The following is a 26,283-nucleotide window of genomic DNA, read 5'->3' on the forward strand; positions in this document are numbered from 1 at the left end:
TATCAGGGCTAATTTTGTATTTGATATAATACCTGTAATCTGTGGATTCTAGTATTTCTAGTTGCTCACTTCTTCCAGGCTGGAAACAGGGACATTGACAACACTCAAATTCATATAAATGTAATCTATTGTTTTTATCAAATGCCGTGTACATATGATTCAAAAAATATTAAAATTTAACTTTGTTGCAACAATTCCTAACTTAATAAATTAAAACTCTAACTCTGATATCTCCTTGTTTTGATAAAATTATTTATTTAATTAATTTCTTATTTACTCATACTAAATTGAATGAATTTTACTTTTCTTCTTTTGAATTGATTTCTCAAATTTGAAATGACTAACTGCGTTACAAAAAAAATTGTTCAATAAACAAGTAAACAAATATGGTCTCGATATAAATAACTTTTCTCCATTCAGACAAATGATTTGACTAACCTTTTATTCTTCACTCCCTCGTTTTCTGGATTGCGCTCTCCTTGATTCTCTCAACACGTACTCTCTGGTTGTTGAAAAAAAATCCCCCTCGTCAAAACTGCTTCCAAGAAAAACACACAAAGGACTTGCTCGAATATCTTGTGTACAAACGGATAATAATCAACTACTCGTTCTAGACAAAACAAAGGAATCTCCCTCGGACCAGGAAAATTAGCTCTTCAACGGGTCGACGATTTGGTTTCAACTGGATTCTGCTCGCAAAGGCTGATCACACCAACTCTACACTGATTCTACACTTTTAAAAAACTCGGCTGCCTTCTCTCGATGTTCATTCCACACTGACTTTATTTTTCTCTCAAATCCATACTCTCACATCCATTATCCCTTCTCCCGATATTTTTCGTCCACTAAACAACAACCTCTCAAACCATTTATTTCTTAAGAAACCCAATATTCTTATACATAACTTTTTCAATTTGTCAAATTTCAAGGAAAAACATAAATAGTTATTTTCTACTTTCTACTCTTACAACTAAAAGTAATACAGTTTGTATACCACGTTAAAATACCTTCCCGGAAGGATCTTAAAAACGTTATTGTCCTGTCAACGCTCTCTCCACTTTCTAATCACCGAAATGTTTTGTTAATGCCCCGTCCATTTCGTCGAATAATTATCACTAATCGTTTTAATTTTTCCGAAACACTTGTTTACTAGCAAAATTAAATTCTATACAATCTTGTTCACATACAGGGTGATGAAAAACTATGATTTTATGGTCTTTTATATAAATTTAATTTTTTTAATTTCCTTAAAAAAAAACAATTCCAAAACAATACATATGTACCTACCATAAAAAGATAACAGAAAAAATGAATCTTTCATTACGAGTCTTCCTCTTGGCTTACAGAGTTTCCGTCGAGTGAATTAAGGTGACGCTATTTTGATAAAACCTCAAAAATGCAACTTCAGTAATAGAAAATCATAGCACGGATAATCCGCACACGGATAATCAGGGTTCTACTGTATATATTATCTGAATTCACAGATGATATGAGTGTAGACAAGTTTGAATATTCTTTTCAAGTAAAAGTACCTATAAGAAATAAAACAATCTTTTAAAACAAATTTTTTACTTATATAATTGGAATAAAACTGATAATACATTGTAAAAATATACCTCTACCAAAATTTTTAACATTTCTTGTATAAATTCTACATCAAATGGTACTTTAATAAGAAGTGTGGACTTATCAAATGGACAAAACACTACAAAATAACATATTTGTAGTCCTGTAAGTAGCAATTGCACTTGTCCATAAATACATATGATTTTTCTTTAACATAATATTGTTTGCCCTCAATTATGCATAAATATTTAAGGTCACGTTTTTGTTTTAGTTGCCAGAGGACAGTTTATTTCTAGACATTTTCCGGAAACAATTCCATTGACACTGCCAGTCATACTTAGAATTATTTTTTTACATATTTAAAGCAACGGATTCATAAATAACTTTTTCCCACGGAAGGGTACAGTATTTTCTTTAAAATTGGAATTATACAATTGGTTGATTTTAAGTGGCCAACTTGGGCTTTTATTTTTATCATAAATAAATGGCAGTAAATTGTTCCAGTTACTTGCAGTCAAGTCAGCCTTTTCCATGCTTCTCCAGTTTGATTTAGCATAGCTAAAGACATTTCAACAGAGTTACTGTAGCTTACTTCAACATTATTTGAGTAAAATAGAGCTAAATCATAATTTAGTACAATATCAGTAGCCCATTTATCAGCAGACTGGTAGGACTTTATTGTTGACTATGTTGTATTATTGTTTTTTTAATTATCCCCACTGTTGTTTGATGTCTGTCGTGCTTAATTTTTTGAAATTTTCCATGGTATGGCTGTAAGCAATAAAAAAGAATTATAAACAAAATTGCAGAGAAATGGTTCTTTTATCAAACCATTATGTAATCACTTATCGAAAAATATATAGTAATGTGCCAATTATATGTTTGCGTTTACCTGAATTTCCAGCTTTACATGTACAATTACATAGGTACAAACATTTTTAATATCAATTATTTCAATTTACAATTATAATGGTTTTTGGTGGGGTTGTCCTTTCAAATTGCCCGTTTGAAGGCACAATCACTGCGGTTTTCCCACAAGATGATAATATTCCAAAAATAAAAATACGGTTGGAATCTAAAATTGCTTTCCTTTCTACTGACTTCTAAGGTTCTTTTTCTTTTAAAATGTGTTTAAAAATATCCTTATCCTATCAAAAGTTAGAATGTCAACAACATAACCAAACATAACAAAGATCATCAGACATTGACAATTGACAGTAATTGATAGACGTCTCTTCTCATATTTGAAGATGTGGCAACAATGGATTTCCATAAGAACTTTAGCTCTACCTTGTGACTAATAGCACGATAACTTTTAAACGAGATGTCAGATTTCAACCAAATTTCGTAAATGGGTTCTTTTTTGATGAATAATATCGAAGTCTTGAACCGGAAGAATCGGTTTACCAGAATTTGTGTTTTTACTGTTTTTTCTTATATAAAAATATGTTGTTTCTTTTTCATTCTTTCACCTTGTATGTATTAATTTGTCAAAAAGGTGATACTGGCGTTGAAAATAGCGTAAAAATATTTTTTAGGAAATATTTTGAACTCTGTAGTTATATTAATTACCATATAATAAATGCATAACGTATCTTCACATGTAGGTACCTGCGTTCGGTAGATTCGTGCAAATATTAATATAATAAGTGGTGCATTTAATGGTAGAAGCATATAATTTGCACCACACATACTACACATACAAAGATTCAAATTTAGATATGAGGCCGTCTCAGATTTAGTCTTTTACAAAAATGGCGGGCATTCAAAATGAATCTGCCGCCCATAGGTACAGGGTTATTCACTATATTCTGACCCCCCTGTAAACTGCTTTATTTACAGAATTAGAAAAAAATGTAAATACAAAAGTTATTCGATTTTAAAAATGTGATTTTTTGACATATGTATATAACATACTAGTGACGTCGTCATCCATCTGGGCGTGATGACGTAATCGACTATTTTTTTAAATGAGTATACGGGTCGTGTGCTATCTCATTTGAAAGGTAATTTAATTCTCTATTCAGTAATATAACCATAAGATAATTATTTAGACAGGGTGTCCAAAAAATTTTTTTTAAATTAAATTAATTGATACAAACAGAAGAATGTATGTAATTTGTTTAATTTACAATACATTTTACTGCTGTTAGTAAGAAGTAAAAGTTTATTGCACAAATAAACATTGATTTTTGCTTAAATTCAATGTTCAAACTGCCAAGAGGCAGATGGGTGGCAGCTTGAACATTGAATTTAAGTGAAAAGTAATGTTTATTTGTTCAATAAACATTTATTTCTGTTTTATGACAGCAATAGAATGTATTTTGAATTAAATAAATTACATACATTCTTCTTTTTGTGTCAATTAATTTAATTAAAAAATTTTTTTGGACACTTTGTATAATAATTATTCATGTTAATGTTTATATTACTGAACAAGGAATTGAATAACCTTTCAAATGAACTATCACTCTACCCCTCTTCCATTTAAGAAAATAGTCGATTACGTCATCACGCCTAAATGGGTGACGTCACTAGTACGGTATATATGTCAAAAATCATAATTTAAAAATCGAATAACTTTTGTATTTTACATTTTGTTCTAATTCTGTAAATAAAGCAGTTTACAGGGGGGCCCAATATAGTGAATAACCCTGTACATGTGAACATACTTTATGCATTTACTAAATGGTAATTAACACAACTGAAAAGTTCAAAATATTTCCTAAAAAATATATTTACACACTTTTCAATGGCGTTATTACCTTTTTGAACAATTTATATATACAGGGTGAAAAAATTGAAAAAGAAACAACATATTACATAAAAAAGCAGTAAAAACACAAATTCTGGTAAACCGATTCTTCCGGTTCAAGAACTGGATATTATTCATCAAAAAAAGAACCACACCAAGTTAGGTTGAAATCTGACGTTTCGCTCAAAAGTTATCGTGCTTTAGTCATATATGTATAGTCGCCATTTTGAATGCCCGCCGTTTTTGTAAAAGGAACAAAAACTGAGATGGCCTCGTATCTAAATTTGAACCATTATATGTGTAGTATATGTGGTCCAAATTATATGCTTCTACCATTAAATACACAATAATTCTTATATTTGCACGAATCTGCCACATATTGGTACATGTGAAGATACGTTTTGCATTTATTAAATGCTAATTAACATAACTAAAAAGTTAAAAATATTTTCACGCTCTTTTCAATGGCTGTATTAACTTTTTAAAAAAATAATACATACAGGGTGAAAGAATTGAAAAAAAAAAGCATATTTTTACATAAAAACCAGGAAAAACACAACATCTGGTAAACCGATTCTTCCGGTTCAAGACCTCGATCTTATACATCAAAGAAGAACCTATATACCAAATTTAGTTGAAGTCTGAAGTCTCGTTCAAAAATTATCGTGCTATTAGTCACAATATATAGTCGCCATTTTGAATGCCCGTCATTTTTGTAAAAGGAAAAATCTGAGATGGTGTGTAATTACGTAGGATGTAAAAGACGTGAGTAGCGATAAATACGTTTATTGATATAGACGAACACAAGGATATATTTCAATCCCGGGAGAACCGCCGAACACTGTAACTGATAATTGATACGCGATTAGCTGAAGACTAAATGAGAACTCTCTTTCTAGGCCCAAGAGCCTAGTTTTATAGAAGCTTAAATTGGGTCATAGGTGACGCTAGTCCCCCGTGATTTGTATATCTAATTAAGGTAAATAATTCTACTTTTGTCAGCAGTTTCGTGACATTTCCAAATTATATTGTTGATAATTGACCAATTTGTATCTAAACTAATTAATCTACGTGCGTGAATATAAAATAAATAAATTCGTGCGGTCTACTGGGTGATAAAATAATTCTGTTCAATATCGAATATGAATTCTGAATATTTATTATTGGACATACTGCCCGCCGGAAGCTGTCCCAAGTATCAGTGTTCGAGGTTTACAAGTATAACATAAATATAAAATATAACAACCATATCTCCAATATGACAACATACATAATTTATTAATAAGTAGTTTAAGAATAATCAATATTTTTCCAACTGTTAACTTAGCTTTCACCGTCCGACTCTATATTTAGATCAAAATTGGGACTACTAGATGAAAAAGTGTTGAGGGGGATGTCGGCTTTGGAAGTCGACGGGGAGGCGTCTTTCCGGTTACGAGCTAAAGAAGTTACCTCGTGGTCGGGTGTCTGCCTAAGTGCTTTGCCTGAGCGACATTTTCGTATACCAGGACAGTATCTCCACAATATGAGCAGACCAATCACCACAATCGAAGTAATGACCCCGGTGGCCGTTAAATAAGTCCAATGTGACTCATGTATCTTTCGCCAGGGCGTATGCGCTACTTCTTGCTCCAGACTTTCTTCGTCCAATAGTATAGTACGGAATTCATCGCCTTGTGTGTTAATGTGTGTGGGTTGAATCGTATTTAACAGATGTCTTGGCATCGTCAGCAACTGCGCTACAGGAGTGATCGGAGTCTTCAGGTAGCTGGTTATCGCTGTCTCCACCCCGCTGCTAGTGGGGAGTAATGTAATGTTTTTCGTTTGGGCGATGCATCGGGGCGAGAGTTTCAGAAATGAGACTCGCTCCAGAACTCTTTCGTTCCGATTTCCATCACAGATAATGGACAGGTGTATCGGAATCGGTGTGATTATTAACTAAAGGTTGGGTGTACCCATCTTACTCCACTGAGCTTGATGTATTGCCCGGGTAACCACTGGACATGTGCTATTCTTAGATCGCTCATAAATTTCTTCCAGTATACAGTTTGGTTTGGTATCCATGTTCATTACGGCCGTTGGAGAGCACGCTATCTGTGCCCGTGCCAGCTGTAAGCATCTTGCTTTATCTTCTGCGGTCAATTCGAAGTAGTGGAGAGTGTTATAATCTACAATCAGTAGATTTCTTGGGGCGACAAACGAATGCAATACTGACCCCTCGACCTTAAGTGGTATCGCGGTGATCTTGAGCATGCTGTAATTATTTCTCCCTGTCACTATGAAGTAGCCGATGACCTTTATATACTTGTCGTCATGGCTGACCTCTGTTTCTATAATGGGTTGTCGTCGTATTTCCACTCCTTGTGGTAGTATCTTCCCCGCTCTTTCTATTAACTTGGTTATTTGACCCGGCTTTATTATATCAACGAAATGGCCGTGGTTGTAGTGCAGGTTTAATATTCCCTCGTAAAATTGAATATATTCGTTTATGAACTCCGTAACTTGTAATGCTATGGTTTGTATTCGTAACGTGCTATATTCGGTTTCTAGTCTTAATGCTTTGTCTTCTACTTCATTGAGTCCTTTTGATATTTCTTGTAGGCCTGTGAATAGTGCTTTGTTAAACTTGTTCATCTGTTCATTTATCCTCATCTCCGTGTGGTTTATTGACGTTATTGTCTCTAACATTATCTTTGCCTGATGCTGTGACCCCTTTATTAATTCTCTCTGGTTTTTGTCTAGTGTCTCAATGTTACTATAGGCTTCGTCGTTCACTCCAAATATGGAGGTTAATATTGTGCCTAATATTCCTCTTTTTTCTCTTCCTTTTATTTCTACTGTCAACGCTTCACTTATTGACTCCGCCTTCCTTTGTCCTTCCTCTAACTTCCCTATTATCTCCTTACAATTTACGATTTTTGTCTCTTGGCACAGATCCCGTATGCCTTGTATCATACTTCCTATCAGTTGAGGCTCCTTTTGAACTCTTCCTTTTTCGATTAGCACTTTTATTCGGAATGTTCCTCGATCTATGTAAACCTCTCCAAGGTCTTCAGTAAATAACCCTGGTTCCGGATTATATATTTTATACAGTTCTGCATTCATGGGTTTCAATAGTGTTAAAAACATTATTGCGATTAATATTTTCTTCCATCTTGATCCTGATGAATTCTTTGGTTTTTCCTGTTTCTCTTCTTCTAATTTTATCAGCTTATGTATAGGTCTTTTTGTTATTTTGTTCTCTGGCGTTGTTGGAATAATTATTTCCTCCTCTGTACCTGTCCGATTGGTACCCGTTTCTTCTACTGTTTGATTCTCTTCCATTTCTTTCCTGTATTTGTTCTCCTCTTGTTTCATTTGTGTTTCTTCTGTTGCCTGTGTTTCCTGTTTCATAATGCAACGTTTGGTGGTGGTCTCCGCCACAGTGTTTGCACCTAACCTGTGAAAAGCATTGTTTCTCCTTCTTATGTGCTAGACAATTCGCACACCATTCTTTTTCTCGTATTATCCTGTTCCGGTCTTTTACCTTGAGTTCCAGAAATTCTCTGCAGTATGGTACTCCGTGATCTCCGTTGCATATCACGCAACCCATTCTTGTTTTCTTACCCGTTCCTCCTTGTTTCTCTTGTCTCTTTTCTGACTCCAGCAGTTCCAGTGTTTGGAATCGTCGCTGTAGAAACGTTTGTGTTGACTTGAACGTCGGTATCTCTCTACTGTCTCCGCTGTGGTTTTCGTATAGTCTCCTTGTCTCATTGTCCCATTTTGTTATGCTAATTCGCGCTATCAATGGGCTCCACGCTTCCGTGTCTGTTCCCAACCCTCCTATGGCTTCCAGGCACTCATGGAAGGTGTCATGTAGTGATTTCAGTGCTCTAGCGGAAGAATCCTTTACTTCCTGTGCTAGTAACATCCTGTCTATTAGTTTAAACAGTATCATCCTCGGATTCTCATATCTTTCCTTTAACATGTTCCATGCCACTTGGTAGTTGGCTTCGGATATGTGCAAGTGTTGTATCATCCTGTGGGCTTCCCCTCTTACTTGTGTTTTGAGGTACTGCATCTTCTCTGCTCTCGACAACTGTTCGTTTTCATGTATTACCTTTGTAAACAGATCGTGGAAAGTTCTCCACGTTTCATATCTTCCTTCATACACAGGGATTTTTACCTGCGGTAATGTTACTCCCTCTCTTCTCTGTGTGCTGTCTGGTCGTTGCATTGCAGGCCGCATTTTCTTTATCGTTTCCCTGACCTTCCTCCTTAGCTGATCTATCCTCTCTACTTCGTCACTGTCTATAACGTCTAGCTCATCATTTACTGTTGCTTCTATGATGAGTGTGTTTATTTTCTCCATGTGTTCTTTCAATTCTGCTTGCAGTTCTTCATCGTACTGCAACTCCTGTTCATATTCTTGTAATAATTCCTCGATTTTTTGTTTTCTTATTTGTATCTCCTTTCCTTTTGTTGTCTTTCCTCTTTTCAATATTCTTCCATATTCTTCCAATAGGGTTTTTCCCTCAATATATGTCTTAAAAACCTGCTCGTAGTATTTTGTTTCGAAGTACTTGTCTTTCGTTACTCCGCTATCTAATAATTTCTCGTGGTTATGCCCAAACCTTGTCCAATAATCCTCTAATCTATCCTGACGCTCTTTAATGTATTGTTGATTCTTGCGAGATCCAGGGTCTCTCTTAAGAGACGACACCTGTTTAGAAATCTCTCCTCCAAGCTCAGCTTGCTTGTTCTGTAACGCTTCCATGTTTAAATCCACGTACTTTCTATTTTATGCAGTAATAAATGTTTTTACCGTATTTTTTCGTAACTATTTATATTTTCAATTTACTGTGATTCACCTTTTGCTGAATCGTAAATAGTAATTCTGTAGACCTTGCTGAGGTTTGCTTATTTATCTGTAGGTCAGTGTTATATGTGGGTTAATGTCAATCAAAGTATTATGTTGCACAGTTATAAATAGAATAATAAGAATACAACCTCTGTATTACGATGAGTATTTAAAAATAATGCGATCTAAAATTATGTAAATGAAATACCAAGCACTATGAAATTATTAGGGTATAATGTTTTTTCTTTATCAACTTGTAACATAAAGAAATAGGTAGGTAGTAAATATTTGTAGGGCTAACCGTTTATTATTATTATATAGTCAAAGTATAGTTAATATATAAGGCAAATATAGTTAGAATCAATAAATAAATATAGGCAAATATAGTTAACAAAAATAAAAGAGTAAATAGTTAGTAAATATTTAAAATTTATTTGAATGGCAACTATTGTATAGAATGCACTAAAATTTTTGTAAATATGTATAGGTCGAATAATTCGGTTTAAAATTGGAAAGAATATTGCGTTATACGATACGAAATAGTTGGAAAAATGTTAATTTGTTCAAAAACTTACGGTTTTTTTTTTCTTTTTTATGTTTCTGGACTGGCTCTGCATGCGCACCTGGATATGCCCTCTGACCTGCAGTTTTCTTTCTGGATCTGCAGTAACTCTTCTGGGTACGGCTTCTGGCCTGTAGTTTTCTGGATACGGCTTCTGGCCTGTAGTTTTCTGGTTACGGCTTCTGACCTGTATTTTTCTGGATACGGCTTCTGACCTGTATTTTTCTGGATACGGCTTCTGGCCTGTAGTTTTCTGGATACGGCTTCTGACCTGTATTTTTCTGGATACGGCTTCTGACCTGTATTTTTCTGGTTACGGCTTCTGACCGTTATTTTTCTGGATACGGCTTCTGACCTGTATTTTTCTGGTTACGGCTTCTGACCGTTATTTTTTCTGGATACGGCTTCTGACCTGTATTTTTCTGGATACGGCTTCTGACCTGTATTTTTCTGGTTACGGCTTCTGACCTGTAGTTTTCTGGATACGGCTTCTGACCTGTATTTTTATGGATACGGCTTCTGACCTGTAGTTTTCTGGATACGGCTTCTGACCTGTATTTTTCTGGTTACGGCTTCTGACCGTTATTTTTCTGGATACGGCTTCTGACCTGTATTTTTCTGGTTACGGCTTCTGACCGTTATTTTTCTGGATACGGCTTCTGACCTGTAGTTTTTCTGGTTCCGGCTTCTGCTTCGCTCTGGTTCTGTTCTCCCGGGCCTAGTGTCGTCTATTTGCTACTGATTTCGATTGGTGTGAACTGTACTTGTAGGCCTCCTTTTTTTCTCGATAAGGACCATGTGTAAGTACGTAGGATGTAAAAGACGTGAGTAGCGATAAATACGTTTATTGATATTAGTGATGCCGTCGAGACCGAGACTAGTCTCGTCTCGTCTCGTCTCGTCTCGACTTTTCGAGACGAGACCGTGGTTCAGTCTCGTCTCGCCTAGTCTCGACGAGACGAGACCCAACGAAAGTCTCGTCTCGGCGAGACGAGACCAAATGAGAGTCTCGACGAGACCAAACGAGAGTCTCGACGAGACCAAACGAGAGGCTCGACGAGACCAAACGAGAGTCTCGACGAGACCAAACGAGAGTCTCGACGAGACTCTCAATTTAGTCTTGAAGTTTTCAATAAATACGTGTATCTCTTCAACTCAATCAAGATCTGCACTGTAACAACAATTGAATGTAGCATTATGATTGAAAAATCAAGTGTGGCGTGGCGGATAAATAAAATTCAACTAAGGTGAACTGTAAATATGCAAAATAGATAAAAATTTTATAAAGCACACCTTGAATAAGGAGTCATTTTGGCGCACTAGTCCTTCGGGAAAGTCGAGGAAAACGCATCGTTTTCCAAACATGGATTCGTACGTCAAAATGACTCCTTGCTCAAGGTCAAGGTGTGCTTCAGTACATAATGCTGCACTTACCTATACGAAGCACTTTTCTGCACGTTTGCGCGTTGCGCCTATTTCTTTATTGCGTTGATATTGCACAGCCTATAATTTCTGATTTATTAGCAACCACGGAATGAGTGATTTATCATACTGATCGCAGAAAAAATTATTTTTCCGGTTAAAGTTTATTTGCGCTGCAAGAAAAAATCCTCCGCAGAGGCTTGCATTTACAGTTGTCACACATTCTTTTATTTGTGTTAGGTATGGCTTTGTACTTAAAACGAAACAATACAATAAAGACGAAAATTTTATTTTGTACAAAATGGCCGATGAAACAACAGAATCACACATTCTAAAAAAAGTAACATTAATCTCAAAAAAATAAATTTATAAGTAGTATAATGAGTAATTAACATAATTAAGTACTTATTAATAATGCCTACATCTACCTATAAAAGGAACAATTCTGGTTATAAAAAGTTATTCATTTTCTTTAATAGACTTGTACAACTTATTGTTGCACCATGAATTAATACATAAAAGGCATCTAGCCGAGTCCGCACTCAATCTATTTCTATGTTTTCGAATAGTTAATCCGGCTCGCGAAAAAAGTCTCTCCGCTGGCACACTTGTAGCAGTAATACTAAAATAATCTCGAGCCATTTTCGACAACGTTGGATATGTAGAAGCATTTTGATTCCACCATTGCAAAATGTTCGCATCTCTGGGGGCTCTCGGGCTATTGAAATACGCATCTATTTCGTTACGCCATGTGCTCTCCGCAGATTTTTGATTTTTCATTTCAAAAAGACAACATAAATCAAAATCTTCATCCTCTTCTCTAGTGGAATGTTCGGTAGTCTGAGTGGAATTACTTTTAAACTCTGGTGCATAATATTCATTCTTATAAAGTTCTTCAAATTTCTGCATCGACGAATTAAGTAATTCCTTGCCCCAATCTGTCAAATAGAAAGTTTCTTTTTTGTGTCGAGGATCTAACAGTAATACCACGCAATATATCCAATTGGCTTTGGTATAGTGCTTAATTAATTTATTACGAGCTGCCTGGAAAGCGAGCAGTATCATTTCATCCACTGATGTTCTATTTTCTTTGGAGTATAGAGCGAAAATTTCTTCTTCTAGTTTGTCAAGTAACATATTGAAACCAATTACCACCAACGGCAGCGTGACATATTCTTCTGCACTCAGTAACACAGACAGTGATTTAAAATATTTCAATATTTTCTGGATTTGGGAAAATATTGCCCAGTCATCCTCACGTATTTTTAACGAACTTAATTCGGCATTGTTCTCGCATAGGGCATTTAATGCCGGTTTCAGTTTAATTGCAACAGCCAACATGTCATTGGTGGAATTCCACCTAGTGGAAACATCCACATTTGTTGCTAAACATTTAATGTTCGTTACGTCGCAACAACTTTTAAATTTGTTTTGCCACTGTTCACTTCGTTTTATTTTTAGGAATAATGTTCGCAACTTACTCAACGGTTTTTGTTTTTCACCCGCATCTTCTTCTTGATCAGACTCAGATCCACCATCTTCCCCATAATCGTCATAATCATTTTTGGGCTCGTCTCGTATTAACTTCAGTATGTCTTGGACAGCAAGATTTAATATGTGAGCGAAACATCTGAAATGTTGATCAACAGGATCAAATTTCACATTAACATCGTCGGCCATTATTTGAGATAATTCGTGCATAAATCGGGTATTAGAGGCGGCGTTATCGACTGTAATGCCTTGAAGCTTTTCAACAATGTTGTACTTTTTTAAAGTTGAATAAAAGAACTGAGCTATATCCCGTCCTGTGTGGTGTCCGTGTGATGGTACAAAGTCAATCACCAGAGACTGGAGCGTATAATTATCGTCTACATAGTGAGCGGTTATCCCGTAGAACGATTTATTGGCTACAGATGTCCATCCGTCTATTGTGAAAGAGACTTTTGAACTATTGGCATTCATAATCCTTATTACACTCTCTTGCATTTTATTAAATCGATCCATAGCTTTTATCTTAAGGCTCGTACGTTTGGGATACACCAGTTGTTTATTTAAGTAGCCAAAAAGCTTTTGGGAGAAATCGTCTTCAAAAAAATTAAAAGGAAGGTATTTGACAGCTATCCACTCTACAACCAGCTCATCAAATTCAGGTTGACTGATGGGTGCGCACGCGCTACCAAACTGTAAACAATAAACCAAATAAATATGTTAAAGACCAATTTTTTGGAGTTCAAACATGACAAACATACAGGTTGGGGCACTTAAGACGGATCGTGCTAAAACTGCGTTCCCGTAAAAAAATTAAAAAAGCTTCAAACGAAAGTTACACCGAATCAAATTGTTCATATTTTAAAGAATAGATATACAGGGTGTCCCTGAAATAAGCGGCATAAATTTAACCACAGATTCTATGGACCAAAATAAGTCGATTGAAGCCAATTTATCTATATACAAAGTTGCTTCGTTTGGCCGTGAGAGGGCGCCAAAGTTTATTTTTATTTTTAGTTTTTCTGTAATAATTCATACGCGGATCGTTAGATTTAGATGAAACTAGGTACCTGGATACTGCTTAAGATGCTCTAATATCTGATATGCATATCAAGGTCATTTCGATGCGATAAGGATATAAACCACCCCCACCGTAACAGAAACCGTGGTGTAACTTTTTTATGGATTGGACATTCCAGTCATTATTTTTTCTGGTAAAATACCAACCTATTCCGCATGTTTTTTGTCTCTTACAAAAAATGAATATCTGCAGCCGTTTTCGAGATAAAAAATATTTTAGTAATCGCAACCCCGAATTTGGCAGTACCTAAAATTTTTTTTTTGGCTCATTTCGAAATAGGAAAACGCAGACACAAATTCCTTGGACTAAAATAAGTTGATTTCATTCAATAAATTTTTGTCGAAAAATGCTTGGTTTTTCTGTGAGACCTATTGGAATTTATAACGAAAATTTCTAAGTTTTGTGCCCTCTCACGGACAAACGAAGCATTTTAAGACAAAATTCTTATAAGTAAAATGTACTTATTTTGGTCCAAGGAATCTAAACCTGCGTTTCCCTTTTTTCAAATGAGCAAAAAAAAATTTTTGATACTACAAAATTTGGGGTTGCGATTACTAAAATATTTTTTATCTCGAAAACGGCTGCAGATATTAATTTTTTGTAGGAGACAAAAAACATGCAGAATAGGTTGCTATTTTACCAGAAAAAATATTGACTGGAATGTCCAATCCATAAAAAAGTTATACCACGGTTTCTGTTAGGGTGGGGGTGGTTTATACCCTTATCGCATCGAAATGACCTTGATATGCATATCAGATGTTAGAGCATCTTAAGCAGTATCCAGGTATCTAGTTTCATTTTCATCTAAATCTAACGATCCGCGTATGAATTATTACAGAAAAACTAAAAACAAAAATAAACTTTGGCGCCCTCTCACGGCCAAACGAAGCAACTTTGTATACAGATAAATTGGCTTCAATCGACTTATTTTGGTCCATAGAATCTGTGGTTAAATTTATGCCGCTTATTTCAGGGACACCCTGTATTTTTGACTGTACAGAATTTCGGGTTGGGGCTGTGCACCCTACATGTTATTTCAGTTTTCAGTTGCTCGTTGAATTTTATTCAGGCTCTGATAAGCATACGTGGAAGATAGGGTCTACTAACTTTTACCGTTTTACCGGTTTTTTTGGGAAAAATTACGCTTACAGACCCTTCCTAATTGTAACATCGAAACACCTTGGAAATGAATGAAGAAACGTTAAAAAGTGAGCACATCAGCGTTGCACAGAGCATAAATGTTGCTTTCATTTTACAGTCATACAGTTGGGTATTGCAAATTAAGAATTATTATTAAAACTACACGGAAAAAAATGTGTGAGAAATTTGTGGCGCAAATTTGTAGCAAGCAAATTGTAATTTGTTTCTACTGTTTTTGTATAAAAACTGCCTTCCTATTAAAGTGGTGGAGTGGAATATACAATAATTTAGGAAGTTTCGTGTATTACAGAATGAAATACCAAAGAAGAGAAGGTACTACATTACTTCAGTGCATTACGTTGCAGTAAATGATGCTAATTGCTTGTTGTTGTGAGCGCAATTTGGATAGTACTGGTTAGGATCTATTGTAGTAACAGTTACCAACATAATTACTATTGCAAATTAGTCGTAGCAACGGTTATAAATATTTGAATGAAAAATTCCTATGAATAACAGCAGTGATGTTTGTTATAGCGGCCAACTTTTAGAGTGATAAGGAACTTTAAAGCGTTTGACAATGGTTCTGTTTCCATTTATAAAATCCAAACTAATTGAAAAGTGAATACAGGTGTGCGAATAAGGGTTTGCGAACGCATTTGCTACTATAACGTACATCTATTAATTGCCATTTACTAGTAAATGGGTAGGTACCTCTAACTTAGGTGGGTACCTAGGTTATTACTTGTACAAAAAATGTAAATAATGCACCGTTGTCATCGGAAGCCTTCGGGCTACAATTTTGTAAGGGACGAAGTTTTTCATTTGAGTCCTCGTTTTCGAGATATCGAGTGATAAGTGACAAAATCCGGCAGACCGAATTAATTTTCGCCGCACTTCAAACGGAGTTACGACCTGACAAAGATCGAATGGCCCATATAGGCGCCAATGCATTTCGTTAGGTTCTCGATTTTTTTCCGACGAAACGGCTACATGCAGTTTGATGAAACTAGCATCAAAAAATTGCGTCATGTATAGTGTACCTTGAACAATAATTAAGGAAGCTTCGTGTATGAAATATGCAAGAAGAGTAGTTACTACATTACTTGTAAAAATAAATAGAAGTTTCTACTTTGCCTTTGAACTAGAATTTTTTGGTTTAAACTAAACTAGGTATTGCCATTTTAAAACAACTAGCAATGTTTACATTTAAACTTAAACTACACACTTCATTTCTAAACATCTGATAATGACTTTTTAAAGTTAACTAAAATACAAATTTCTGTTTTTAAACAACTAGTATTTCCTGTCATTAAACTCAATTAGAAATTTCAGTTTTAAAGACGAAATTTCTACTTTTAAAGTCGGAACTTTTAATAACTTTTCAACAACTAAACTATTATACACTTTTAAACTAAACTGGAAATTTATACTTCAAAATTATAAATTTTTACTTGTTAAACTTCTATCAAATTTCTGTTTTTAAGGTAAACTAGAAATTTTTGCTTTAGATTCTTACGTGCTTAAGTTAAGTTAAGGTTAAGTCTTAAATTTGCTTTATTTCTTGAATTTTTTTTGTTACGTTACACTGCGTACACAATCATATTAGTTTGGATATAAAATGTCAGATATTTATCAAAAATATTCTTTAAGTATGTATAATGTTATATCGATGTTTATATAAATATCATTATATTTGCCAACCCTTGTAAAAATATTATCATTGAGTCAGGGAAAAGTTGAAAAATCGTCTGGAAGAGAGAGTCTGGAAAAGTCAGGGAAAATTATTTTGAGAAAAAAGTGTCTACCCTGTTTTACCAAAAACTGTTTGGGGTCCGTCTCACCCTAGGTGGTCCAACTAGACCGTATATGGTGGTTCATGTAACCCTTAACGGTTGGGTTAGTTGGACCATTAGAACGTTTTGTTTATGTTTTTTTATTGAATACTATGTGTTGTTTTTTAGAATTCTGATTTTGTTTATGAAATGTGCAATAAAGTTTGCGTAGTTTGCTATTTTATAACTTAATTAATTAAGCGTATTAAAGAAAATATTGGCACTTTTGAAAATGTGGTCATCTCCCCCGGAATTACCCAATATATGTAAGTACATGGTGTTCTTTTTAAAATAACGAAGTTGCCAAGTGCCTAAACCGAACATTCTGAATAATCGATAAACGTAAAATAAAATAATAAAATTTGTTGACTTTTTGAATTTACAGACTTACGTGGCAATTGATATTATGTATTTTTAATAATTTTTGAATTTTTATGCAGAGACGATGAGGCCGTGACTAGTTACCGTTAATTAGAAAATCAAATAGTAAGGATACGAAAAAAAAAAGAAAGGCAACATTGGCTTACCTGATGCTGAGAACTCCGAAACATATTGGAGATTGTTTGCTGTTTGATAGCCGATGTCGATGCTGCTGCATTTATGCCTCTTCCATGTGTGTTGTCGGCAGGATATAGTTGAGAAAATTCCTTCTTGTGTCGAGCTCGTAAATGCTTCTTTAATCCACTCGTGTTTGATTGTTTCATTTTTAACTGAACATTTTTGCCCTGCAGTTTACATAATTTACACTCTGCATATTTTTGGTTCAAATTGTTGTGCAAATAGGCGAAGAGATTTTTAAATTTTTCTGATTGCGAGTTGGCATTAACACGTGATGTAGAAGCACTGGAGTAAGATTCATCTTCCGGAAAAACTGATGACTGAGAACTGGACGACATGCTCGTGGTTTCACATTCCTCTGGGACAAAATCTTTGTCTTTGTCACTGTCATCACTAGCACAATATGGATCTTGTTCTTCGAGAATCTCGTCTGCAGCTTCGTCTCCAACTAGTGGTTTTGCACGTTTTACAGTGGTTGATTCAATCCTGGCACTTCGTTTCATTGTTGTAATTCACTCTACACAATACAATATATATACCGTAGTTGTAAAACACATTAAAAATGCTTACAATCAATATGTAACACGCGTATTCGACGTATTCGCACTCGCATTCGCTGATTGAAAAATTGTTGCGATTGCAAGAGCTAAAAACAGACTGAGACTTGAACCCAAAAGATAAGAAGTAGCTAAGAGAGAAGGACCCATGCGGTTAGTCATCGAATTATCAGGTAGACGAAACACAGGAAACAGAAACATAAACTATCCTGGGAAATTCCCATCTGCAACATCTGCAAGCTGGTGTGGTTTATGACCTACCGCCAAAGGGCCAGACCAGTGAGTAATTGCAAGTACAGGCCAGTCGCATTAGGAAGGTTGAGAAGAATTTACAATATACTTTGCATTATTGATGCAATTTAAGACGGTCTCTAGCGGGTGCTTCCGCCATAAAGCATAGAAACAGATTGTGCGGGTTTTCGGAGAATATGACAATTTGTACTTCATACGTGGAAATGTGGGAATGAAATAAAAATCATTAGTCGAGACTGGGCGAGACTAGACGAGACTAGACGAGACCATACGAGACGAGACGAGACGAGACGAGACTGCATTAGGTCGAGACGAGACTTTAACTTAGTCTCGTCTCGAGTTAACGAGACGAGACGAGACTAAGTGAAAGTCTCGTCTCGTCTCGTCTCGTGGCAACACTAATTGATATAGACGAACACAAGGATATATTTCAATCCCGGGAGAACCGCCGAACACTGTAACTGATAATTGATACGCGATTAGCTGAAGACTAAATGAGAACTCTCTTTCTAGGCCCAAGAGCCTAGTTTTATAGAAGCTTAAATTGGGTCATAGGTGACGCTAGTCCCCCGTGATTTGTATATCTAATTAAGGTAAATAATTCTACTTTTGTCAGCAGTTTCGTGACATTTCCAAATTATATTGTTGATAATTGACCAATTTGTATCTAAACTAATTAATCTACGTGCGTGAATATAAAATAAATAAATTCGTGCGGTCTACTGGGTGATAAAATAATTCTGTTCAATATCGAATATGAATTCTGAATATTTATTATTGGACAGATGGCCTCCTATCTAAATTTGAACCTTTATATGTGCAGTATATGTGGTCCAAATTATATACTTCTATCATTAAAAGCACAATTGTTTCAGATATCTGCTGCACTAAGAGAAAAGTTTAAGTCGGTTATGGTAGCATTAAGTGGATTTTTAACAAATGCTTAAGTTGCTCTGCTGTTTTTAAATTCCTGAAACCTACTGAGAAATGCTTCCCTCATATTTAAAATTATGGTTTTAAAATGGTGCTTATCAACAGAGGAATTATTTTCTTGGCGATAGTTCAGCAGGCTCGGAAAGTGAAACAAAGTTTCTCTTTCAAAATCCTGAGCAAAAGTGGATAATTTGTTTTCAAATGTTATAACTTCTTCTAACATCGAAAAAATTAAGTTTCCTTTCCCTTGTAGTTTACGATTAAGCTGATTTAGGTGAGACGTAACGTCTACCATGAAATAGAAGTTTTGGATCCAGCGATCGTCTGTTAGTTCTGGATAGTGAACGCCCTTCTCAAGGAGATATGCTTTAATTTCCGGAAATAGGGACGCAAAACGTTTTAAAACGTTCCCTCTTGATAACCAACGTACCTTGTTATGAAGCAAAAGATCAGCGTACTCACTTTCCATTTCAACTAAAAATTCTTTGAATTGTCGATGATTAAGAGCTTTCGCCAAAATGGAGTTAATATTGGTAATCGCCAATTCCATAACTTTACAAATTTTATCCGGAAATGTTTGCGCACAAATGATACAATGGTAAAAAAGTATCTCGTGGTTAATTTTTTCTCTCAAAATAGCAACAAACCCTTTTCTTACACCGGTCATACTTTTCTCTCCATCTGTTGAAATAGACACAATTTTATTCAGGGGAATGTTATGTTTATCCATACAGTCAATCACAGCATTTGTGATATCTTCTCCACGCGTCTGACCTTTGAGTGGCAATAATCCTAAAAGTTCTTCTTTCGGTCCCGAATGAGCTATAAATCTTACAAAAAGTGAAACTTGTGCTGTATCATTTATGTCACAAGACTCGTCAACTGCTATTGATAAAGACGAAGCCAATTTCAGATCTTCGACATGCTGGGTGGTTATATTCGACCACATTTTACTTGGATATGGTCTCCCTTTTTGGGGTCCTGGTACGGCTGCCCAATCTGATGAAGAACAACACATTGCAGAAGCTACTTCATAGATCACAGGATTCTAACACTATCTTCTTTATATATTTTAGAAAATGTTTGCTTAATTCGTAAACATCTACATGTCTTTCCAGCAAGACCTAGACATGACTATTCCACCAGAAATTCTACCTTTAACATCTATTTACCGATCCCGTCCAGTGAGTTAGTAAAGAAATCTATATTATATTCTGCAAAAAAACTTTACAACCATCTCCCTCTACAACTTAAATCTGCAACATCTTTCCCCAAGTTCCGTAAAATGACTAAAGCCTATTTATCTGAAAGACCATATTATTCAATAGCAGAGTTTCTTAACCAATAACACAGAAAGTAGAGTATTCTTATTTATAAGTATAATCTTAATCTATATTTGAGTGTCATATGCAGTAGCTTAACTTGACTTATTAAATTTCTTAAGGTAGATTATGCCATTTGCAATTTTTTTATAATAAGAAGAGAAATAAACATTAATGAAACCCACGATAGAGTACTAATATCAGAAGAAGAGCTAAAGAACGAATAAAAAATTAAAAAATAGAAAAGCACCTGGTCCTGATAAGATAAATAATGAACTGCTAAAATATGGAGGAAGAACACTACTCAAATGGCTCCTAAAATTATTTGTCGATATAATAAATATCGGAGTAGTACCAGCGGAATGGAAGGAAAATCTCCTGCTACCGATACTCAAAAAGGGAGACTCGAAAAATCCTGAAAATTAGAGGCAGTAGTCTGATGAACAGCACATTAAAATTGTTGACGGCAGTCATAAAAGATAAAATCGAGGAAAAAGCGAATATGGCAGATGAACAGCAAGGCTTCCGGAAGAACCGCAGCACAATAGATGCAATTTTTATTATCAGGCAAATAGTAGAAAAGTCTATTGAATATGGAAAACCAGCATACATGTGCTTTGTAGATTTAAAAAGTGCTTTTGACAGGGTGAGGCGAAATGATATCTTAAATTTATTACAAGCTGAACAAATAGACCACCAGATAATAAGGCTAATTAAGGAAATTAACAAGAACAACAAGACAAGAGTTACAGAGTTATAATGTCAACAGGAGAAACAGAACGCATAGAACTAAAAGGAGGAATCCGCCAAGGAGACTCGCTCAGCCCATTGTTATTCAATATGATGATGAATCAAATAATTCACGAAGTCAGAAAACGACATGGATACCACATGGGGGCGCATAAAATCACGATACTATGCTATGCCGATGATGCAGTACTAATTGCTGATAACGAGGATGACCTACAAAGGCAGCTCCACACTTTCAATATCACAGCAAATAAATTTAATATGAGAATATCGGTAGAAATAACTAAATGTATAGTGATAAGTAAAGAGCCGCGTAGATGCAAGTTAGAAATAGACGGCAAAATTGTAGAACAAGTAATGAAATTCAATTACCTAGGAGTAGAGATCACTAGTGACAGGAATATAAGAACAGAGACCACAACACAAGCAACAAAAGCGGCAAGAGTAAGTGGTTGCCTCCGAGAAACCATATGGAGAAACAAATATCTGACCACGGAAAGCAAAATAAAAGTATACAAGACAACAGTAAGACCTATCCTAACATGCAGCGGAGACAAGGACCGATACAAGAAAGACGAAACAACAAATCAACAATATCTAAATGAAAGTATTAAGATCAATAGCGGGCATATCATTAAGAGACAGACAAAGCAACAGAAGTATACGAGAACGTTGCAAAATTCAAAATATTAACAGGTGGATAAAAACAAGAAAGAAAAACTGGAACGAACATGTAAATCGAATGGAACCAGATAGATTAGCGAACATCTGTAAAAACAACAAGCCGTTTAGCAGAAGACCCGTTGGAAGGCCGCCGAAAAGGTGGAAAGACAATGTACAGTCAACAACAACTGAAACAGAATAAGAGGCAGACAAACAGGAGTAATCAAGGAGTTTGCAATAGATTGTTACTGTTTTTTGTTTCTCTTCATTATTTTTATTTATATAGACGATTTATGTCATTTTAGTAAATTGTATTTGTTATTGTTCTTATTTATGATTCTTGTAAGCTTTGTCTATAAAATTGTTAAATTTTTCATGGCAATAAAGCATATTTCTATTCTATTCTATTCTATACTTGTTCTATCTGTAATGGTTTTGGCAGACAACGGTAAGTCTTTAATTCTTTTCACATCTGCTTTGTTTTTAAAATCCCGAAATAGCTCTTCAGATACATTTATAAAACAAGTTTTTATGTATTCGCCGTCTGTATACGGTTTCCCTCTCTTAACAATCTCTTGGCTAAAAACAAAACTTGCCATATTGATATTGCTGGAAGACTGCATCCAGTTATGCAACACATCACTTGATGACTCGTGACTCTACAGAAGTTCCTCAACTGCTCTCTTCCTTGCATTACCGGTAGGATATATAATGCTAAATGACGCGTGCTTTCTTGTAAAGTGTCTCTTTAAATTTGACTTCTTGTTATGCCCGAATTTCTCCTTACAAATAAGACATGTCGGAAGTCCATCCAAGTTTTGAACAAATGCAAAATTCTTGGTCCACTCCACTTTAAATTCGCGATTTTCATCTTCCGTTTTTCTTTGCTTTCTTTTGGTAGCCATGTTAATTGGGGTGAACTAACTATGTATTTTATACAGGGCGCTGGAATAAGTATTACCCCCTTTTAACTTATTTATTTTTAACACATAAGCAAAACGTTCGAACAAGTCGATTTTTAAAATAAGTATATTATAGTATCAATGTTTCGATCTTTACTCGATCCCTCTTCAGGTGAAAGACATAACTTTGATTTTTTAAGAGAAAGTTTATCATGTGACAGCTCATTTAAAAGCTTTTGAAATACTGATTACCAAAATGTATAACACTTTAATCCTTTTTGAGAGCGTAGGCGCAAAATATGGGTCGAATTCTTTTTAAATACATTTTTTTTCGAATCCTGAGAAAACATAAATATTTTTGAAAAATTTAAACGCAAAATAAAAAGATTACATTATTACCGAGGGCTGAAAGCCCCTTTTAGAATAAACAAAAAGGTTCTTTTGAATGATATACATAATTAAAATTAAAAATTCGCACTCAATTTTCTCTTTTTTTGGCCCCTGTAACTTACTAAATTAAAGATTATAGAAGTTCTCACGGTCTTTCGACCATCGATAATACTGTGATCTTTCATTGTGCGTTTAAATTTTTCAAAAATACTTATTAGTTTTCTCAGAATTCGAAAAAAATCAACACATTTAAATAGAATTCGACTTAAATTTTGCGTCTACGCTCTCAAAAAGGATTAAAATATTATACATTTTTGTAATCAGTATTTCAAAAGCTTTTAAAGGAGGTGCCACATAATGCACTTTTCGTATTTAAAAAAATCAAAGTTATGCCTGTCACCTCAAGAGGGATCGCGTAAAGTTCGAAATATTAATGCTATGTATACTTTGATTATTTTAAAAATCAACCTGCCCTAGCGTTTTACTTATGTGTTAAAAATAAAAAAGTTAATATGGGGGGGGGGGGGACACTAATCCCAGCGCACTATATTATAAACAGCAAAATGTTTTAAAGTTTTGAACATGGAAAACACAATTACTGAAAACATTTTGTCCACGAGTAGGACATTCCATTTTCTATAATCTCTGTGTTAATTTCTTCCACTAATGGAGAACTAAAACGTTTATTTTTGGTTGATTTTCCTAAATGTGGCAGTTGTCAACACTAGAAATACCATCATTAAACAGAAACAAAATACTATAATTTATTCTCAGATAATGTGAGTAGATTTTTCCCACTGTAATAATAATCTGATTGAATAGAATTAAACACGTGATGAAAAATCTTACTACATGCTTGGAAATTAAAATCATTAAAAAATAATAATTATTAAATTTTATTAATATCTATGTAACGGCATTAAAAAGAAGAAAATATATTTTTTTCATTGTCAGAATAACAAAACTTTTAATATGACCAAAAATGGAAAAAAACATTTGGACAAATCAAAGATATCGAAAAATTGATTCCAAAGTTTGTACCGGAACCACAAACATACATAGGCAAGTGTAATAAAATCGTATAAAATTACCTGTAAGATATGCAGATAGATTGTAAAATACAACACTTTTTAAAACTTTTAAAACACTTTTTAAAACACTTTTTTTTTTACTAAAACAGAACTACGACAGACACTGTAGATCAGACAAAACTGTTCACACTTCACACTGCAGTATAACTAGCACGAGTACGTCTACACCCGATTTATGCCTAATTGACATATTTGCAATACAATCCAGAACAAGATTCAATTACATGCTATAAAAACCAACTATTAAAAAAATCTGCTTAGATATCAATAGATTATTTTTAAAAATCTATCGATGTCTCAGCACTTGCTGTGAAGGTCAATATCTGCTTCAAATTATGGGATATAATGTATGTTTACAATAAGTATTGAGTTTCCCTTATCTTTATTTCGTTTTTTATTAGGTATTTCAGCACAGTCAGTTTGAATAATGTTTGTAGTTAATGAATTTTTTGGTTTTCACAATCTCGCGGCAATTTTTGCTCAGTTTTAGAAGTTTTAAAAACATCACAAGATTTCACTATTTTATAGTTTTAAAAATTCTGTACTGAAAACTGTCTCTTTGCATACTTTACATTCCCAGTTATGCGATTTAGTTTTGCGAAAGTCAGCACAGATTTTTTCATATTCTCTTTTAGTCAAACCCGTGCATCCCTTATGGACCCATGAGCAACAAGTGATACACTCAATGGAAATTTGCTTTGGTTTAACCTCCCGGTCACAATAAAAACAAATGCACACACTTGCCATTTTCAAAATATAATGTCTTATTATCTTTTAATTATTATAATGTCTTATTATAATGTTACCACTCTAATTGGTGTGCTAGTTTCAACTACTCAGCGGAATGCACTGAAGATGTTCTAAATTAGAACGAAAACGTTTTACACGACTTTTTATGAAGTTTTTTAATAAACCATTTTATACCAGTATACAACTTGAAGTTTTTACTTCTGTATGAGTTTTTTTAAACTATGGTATACAGCCAACTATTGGAATTTTTCCATTGATTTTTTAAATAATATGACATTTAACATATTTATGATATGGATCTGTTTGCATGCAGCATCTTTGGATTTATTGTCTTTGACTTTTTATATTACAATTAATCACTTATTATAAAAATAAATGCTTAATGTTTGCTGCAAAATGAACTAAATGTTAAATAGGATTAGCCACAGTTAGCTTGTAATGACAATTACATATTTGACCTAAAAATGCTTACTGTTTCAATGTCCACTCCAGACGATTTCTGGAGAGAAAATGGAAACTTTAAGTAAAATATGTAATTGCCATTACAACCCAATTAGTCCTGTCGCCAAGGGGGGTACAACGGCCTCCTTAATTCAGATGGACTTACCCAAGTTTTTTTATATATTTTGACCCGTAGAATACGAATTTTTTGGGTAACAGTTGATCCGGATGTCGATAAGATTGTTATAGACAAAGAACTTGAGGAATTACATAACAACGATTTCTCGCAAAACAAAACATCTTTTTGTATTTTTTGGGTCATTTTAAGCAAAAACTATTCCTACAAGTTTCTTCGTAGAATGCATAGTTTTCGAGATAATCGCGGTTGAACTTTCAAAAAATCTAAAAATTGCAATTTTTGAACCCCAATAACTTTTGATTAAAAAATAAAGTAGCAATTCTGCTTACCGCATTTGAAAGTTTAAGTCAAATTATATCGGTTTTGATTATTTGCATTGCTAAAAATTAATTTTTTTTATTGTTAAATAAAGCTATAAACACATAGTGTTTTCCGTGCCTAATACATGCGTTATAACGCATGCTACGTAGAAATTGCCTCGCTTGCACTTGTAGCTACTCTACCTACTCGTTCGATTTTAAATGAGAAACCATTGAAAACATCACGCACTAGGTTTTTATAGCTTTGTTTAACAATAAAATAATAAATTTTTAGCAATGCAAATAATCAAAACCGATATAATTTGACTTGAACTTTCAAATGCGGTAAGCAGAATTGCTACTTTATTTTTTAATCAAAAGTTATTCGGGTTCAAAAATTGCAATTTTTCGATTTTTTGAAAGTTTAACCGCGGTTATCTCGAAAACTATGCATCCTACGAAAAAACTTGTCAGAGCATTTTTTGCCTAGAATGACCCAAAAAATACAAAAAGATGTTTTGTTTGGCGAGAAATCACTGTTATGTAATTC

General features: G+C 34.4%; 1 protein-coding gene across 1 annotated transcript; it reads right to left on the reverse strand.

Annotated features, from left to right (window-relative positions):
• Positions 1-18,996: 18,996 nt before the first annotated feature.
• Positions 18,997-19,935, reverse strand: LOC126891302 (general transcription factor II-I repeat domain-containing protein 2-like). The gene has a single exon (XM_050660481.1). The coding sequence runs from the start codon at positions 19,933-19,935 to the stop codon at positions 18,997-18,999; it is 939 nt and encodes a 312-aa protein (XP_050516438.1).
• Positions 19,936-26,283: the final 6,348 nt, after the last annotated feature.

The sequence above is a fragment of the Diabrotica virgifera genome, chromosome 9, assembly GCF_917563875.1.
Source record: "Diabrotica virgifera virgifera chromosome 9, PGI_DIABVI_V3a".
Classification (NCBI taxonomy): Eukaryota; Metazoa; Arthropoda; class Insecta; order Coleoptera; family Chrysomelidae; genus Diabrotica; species Diabrotica virgifera.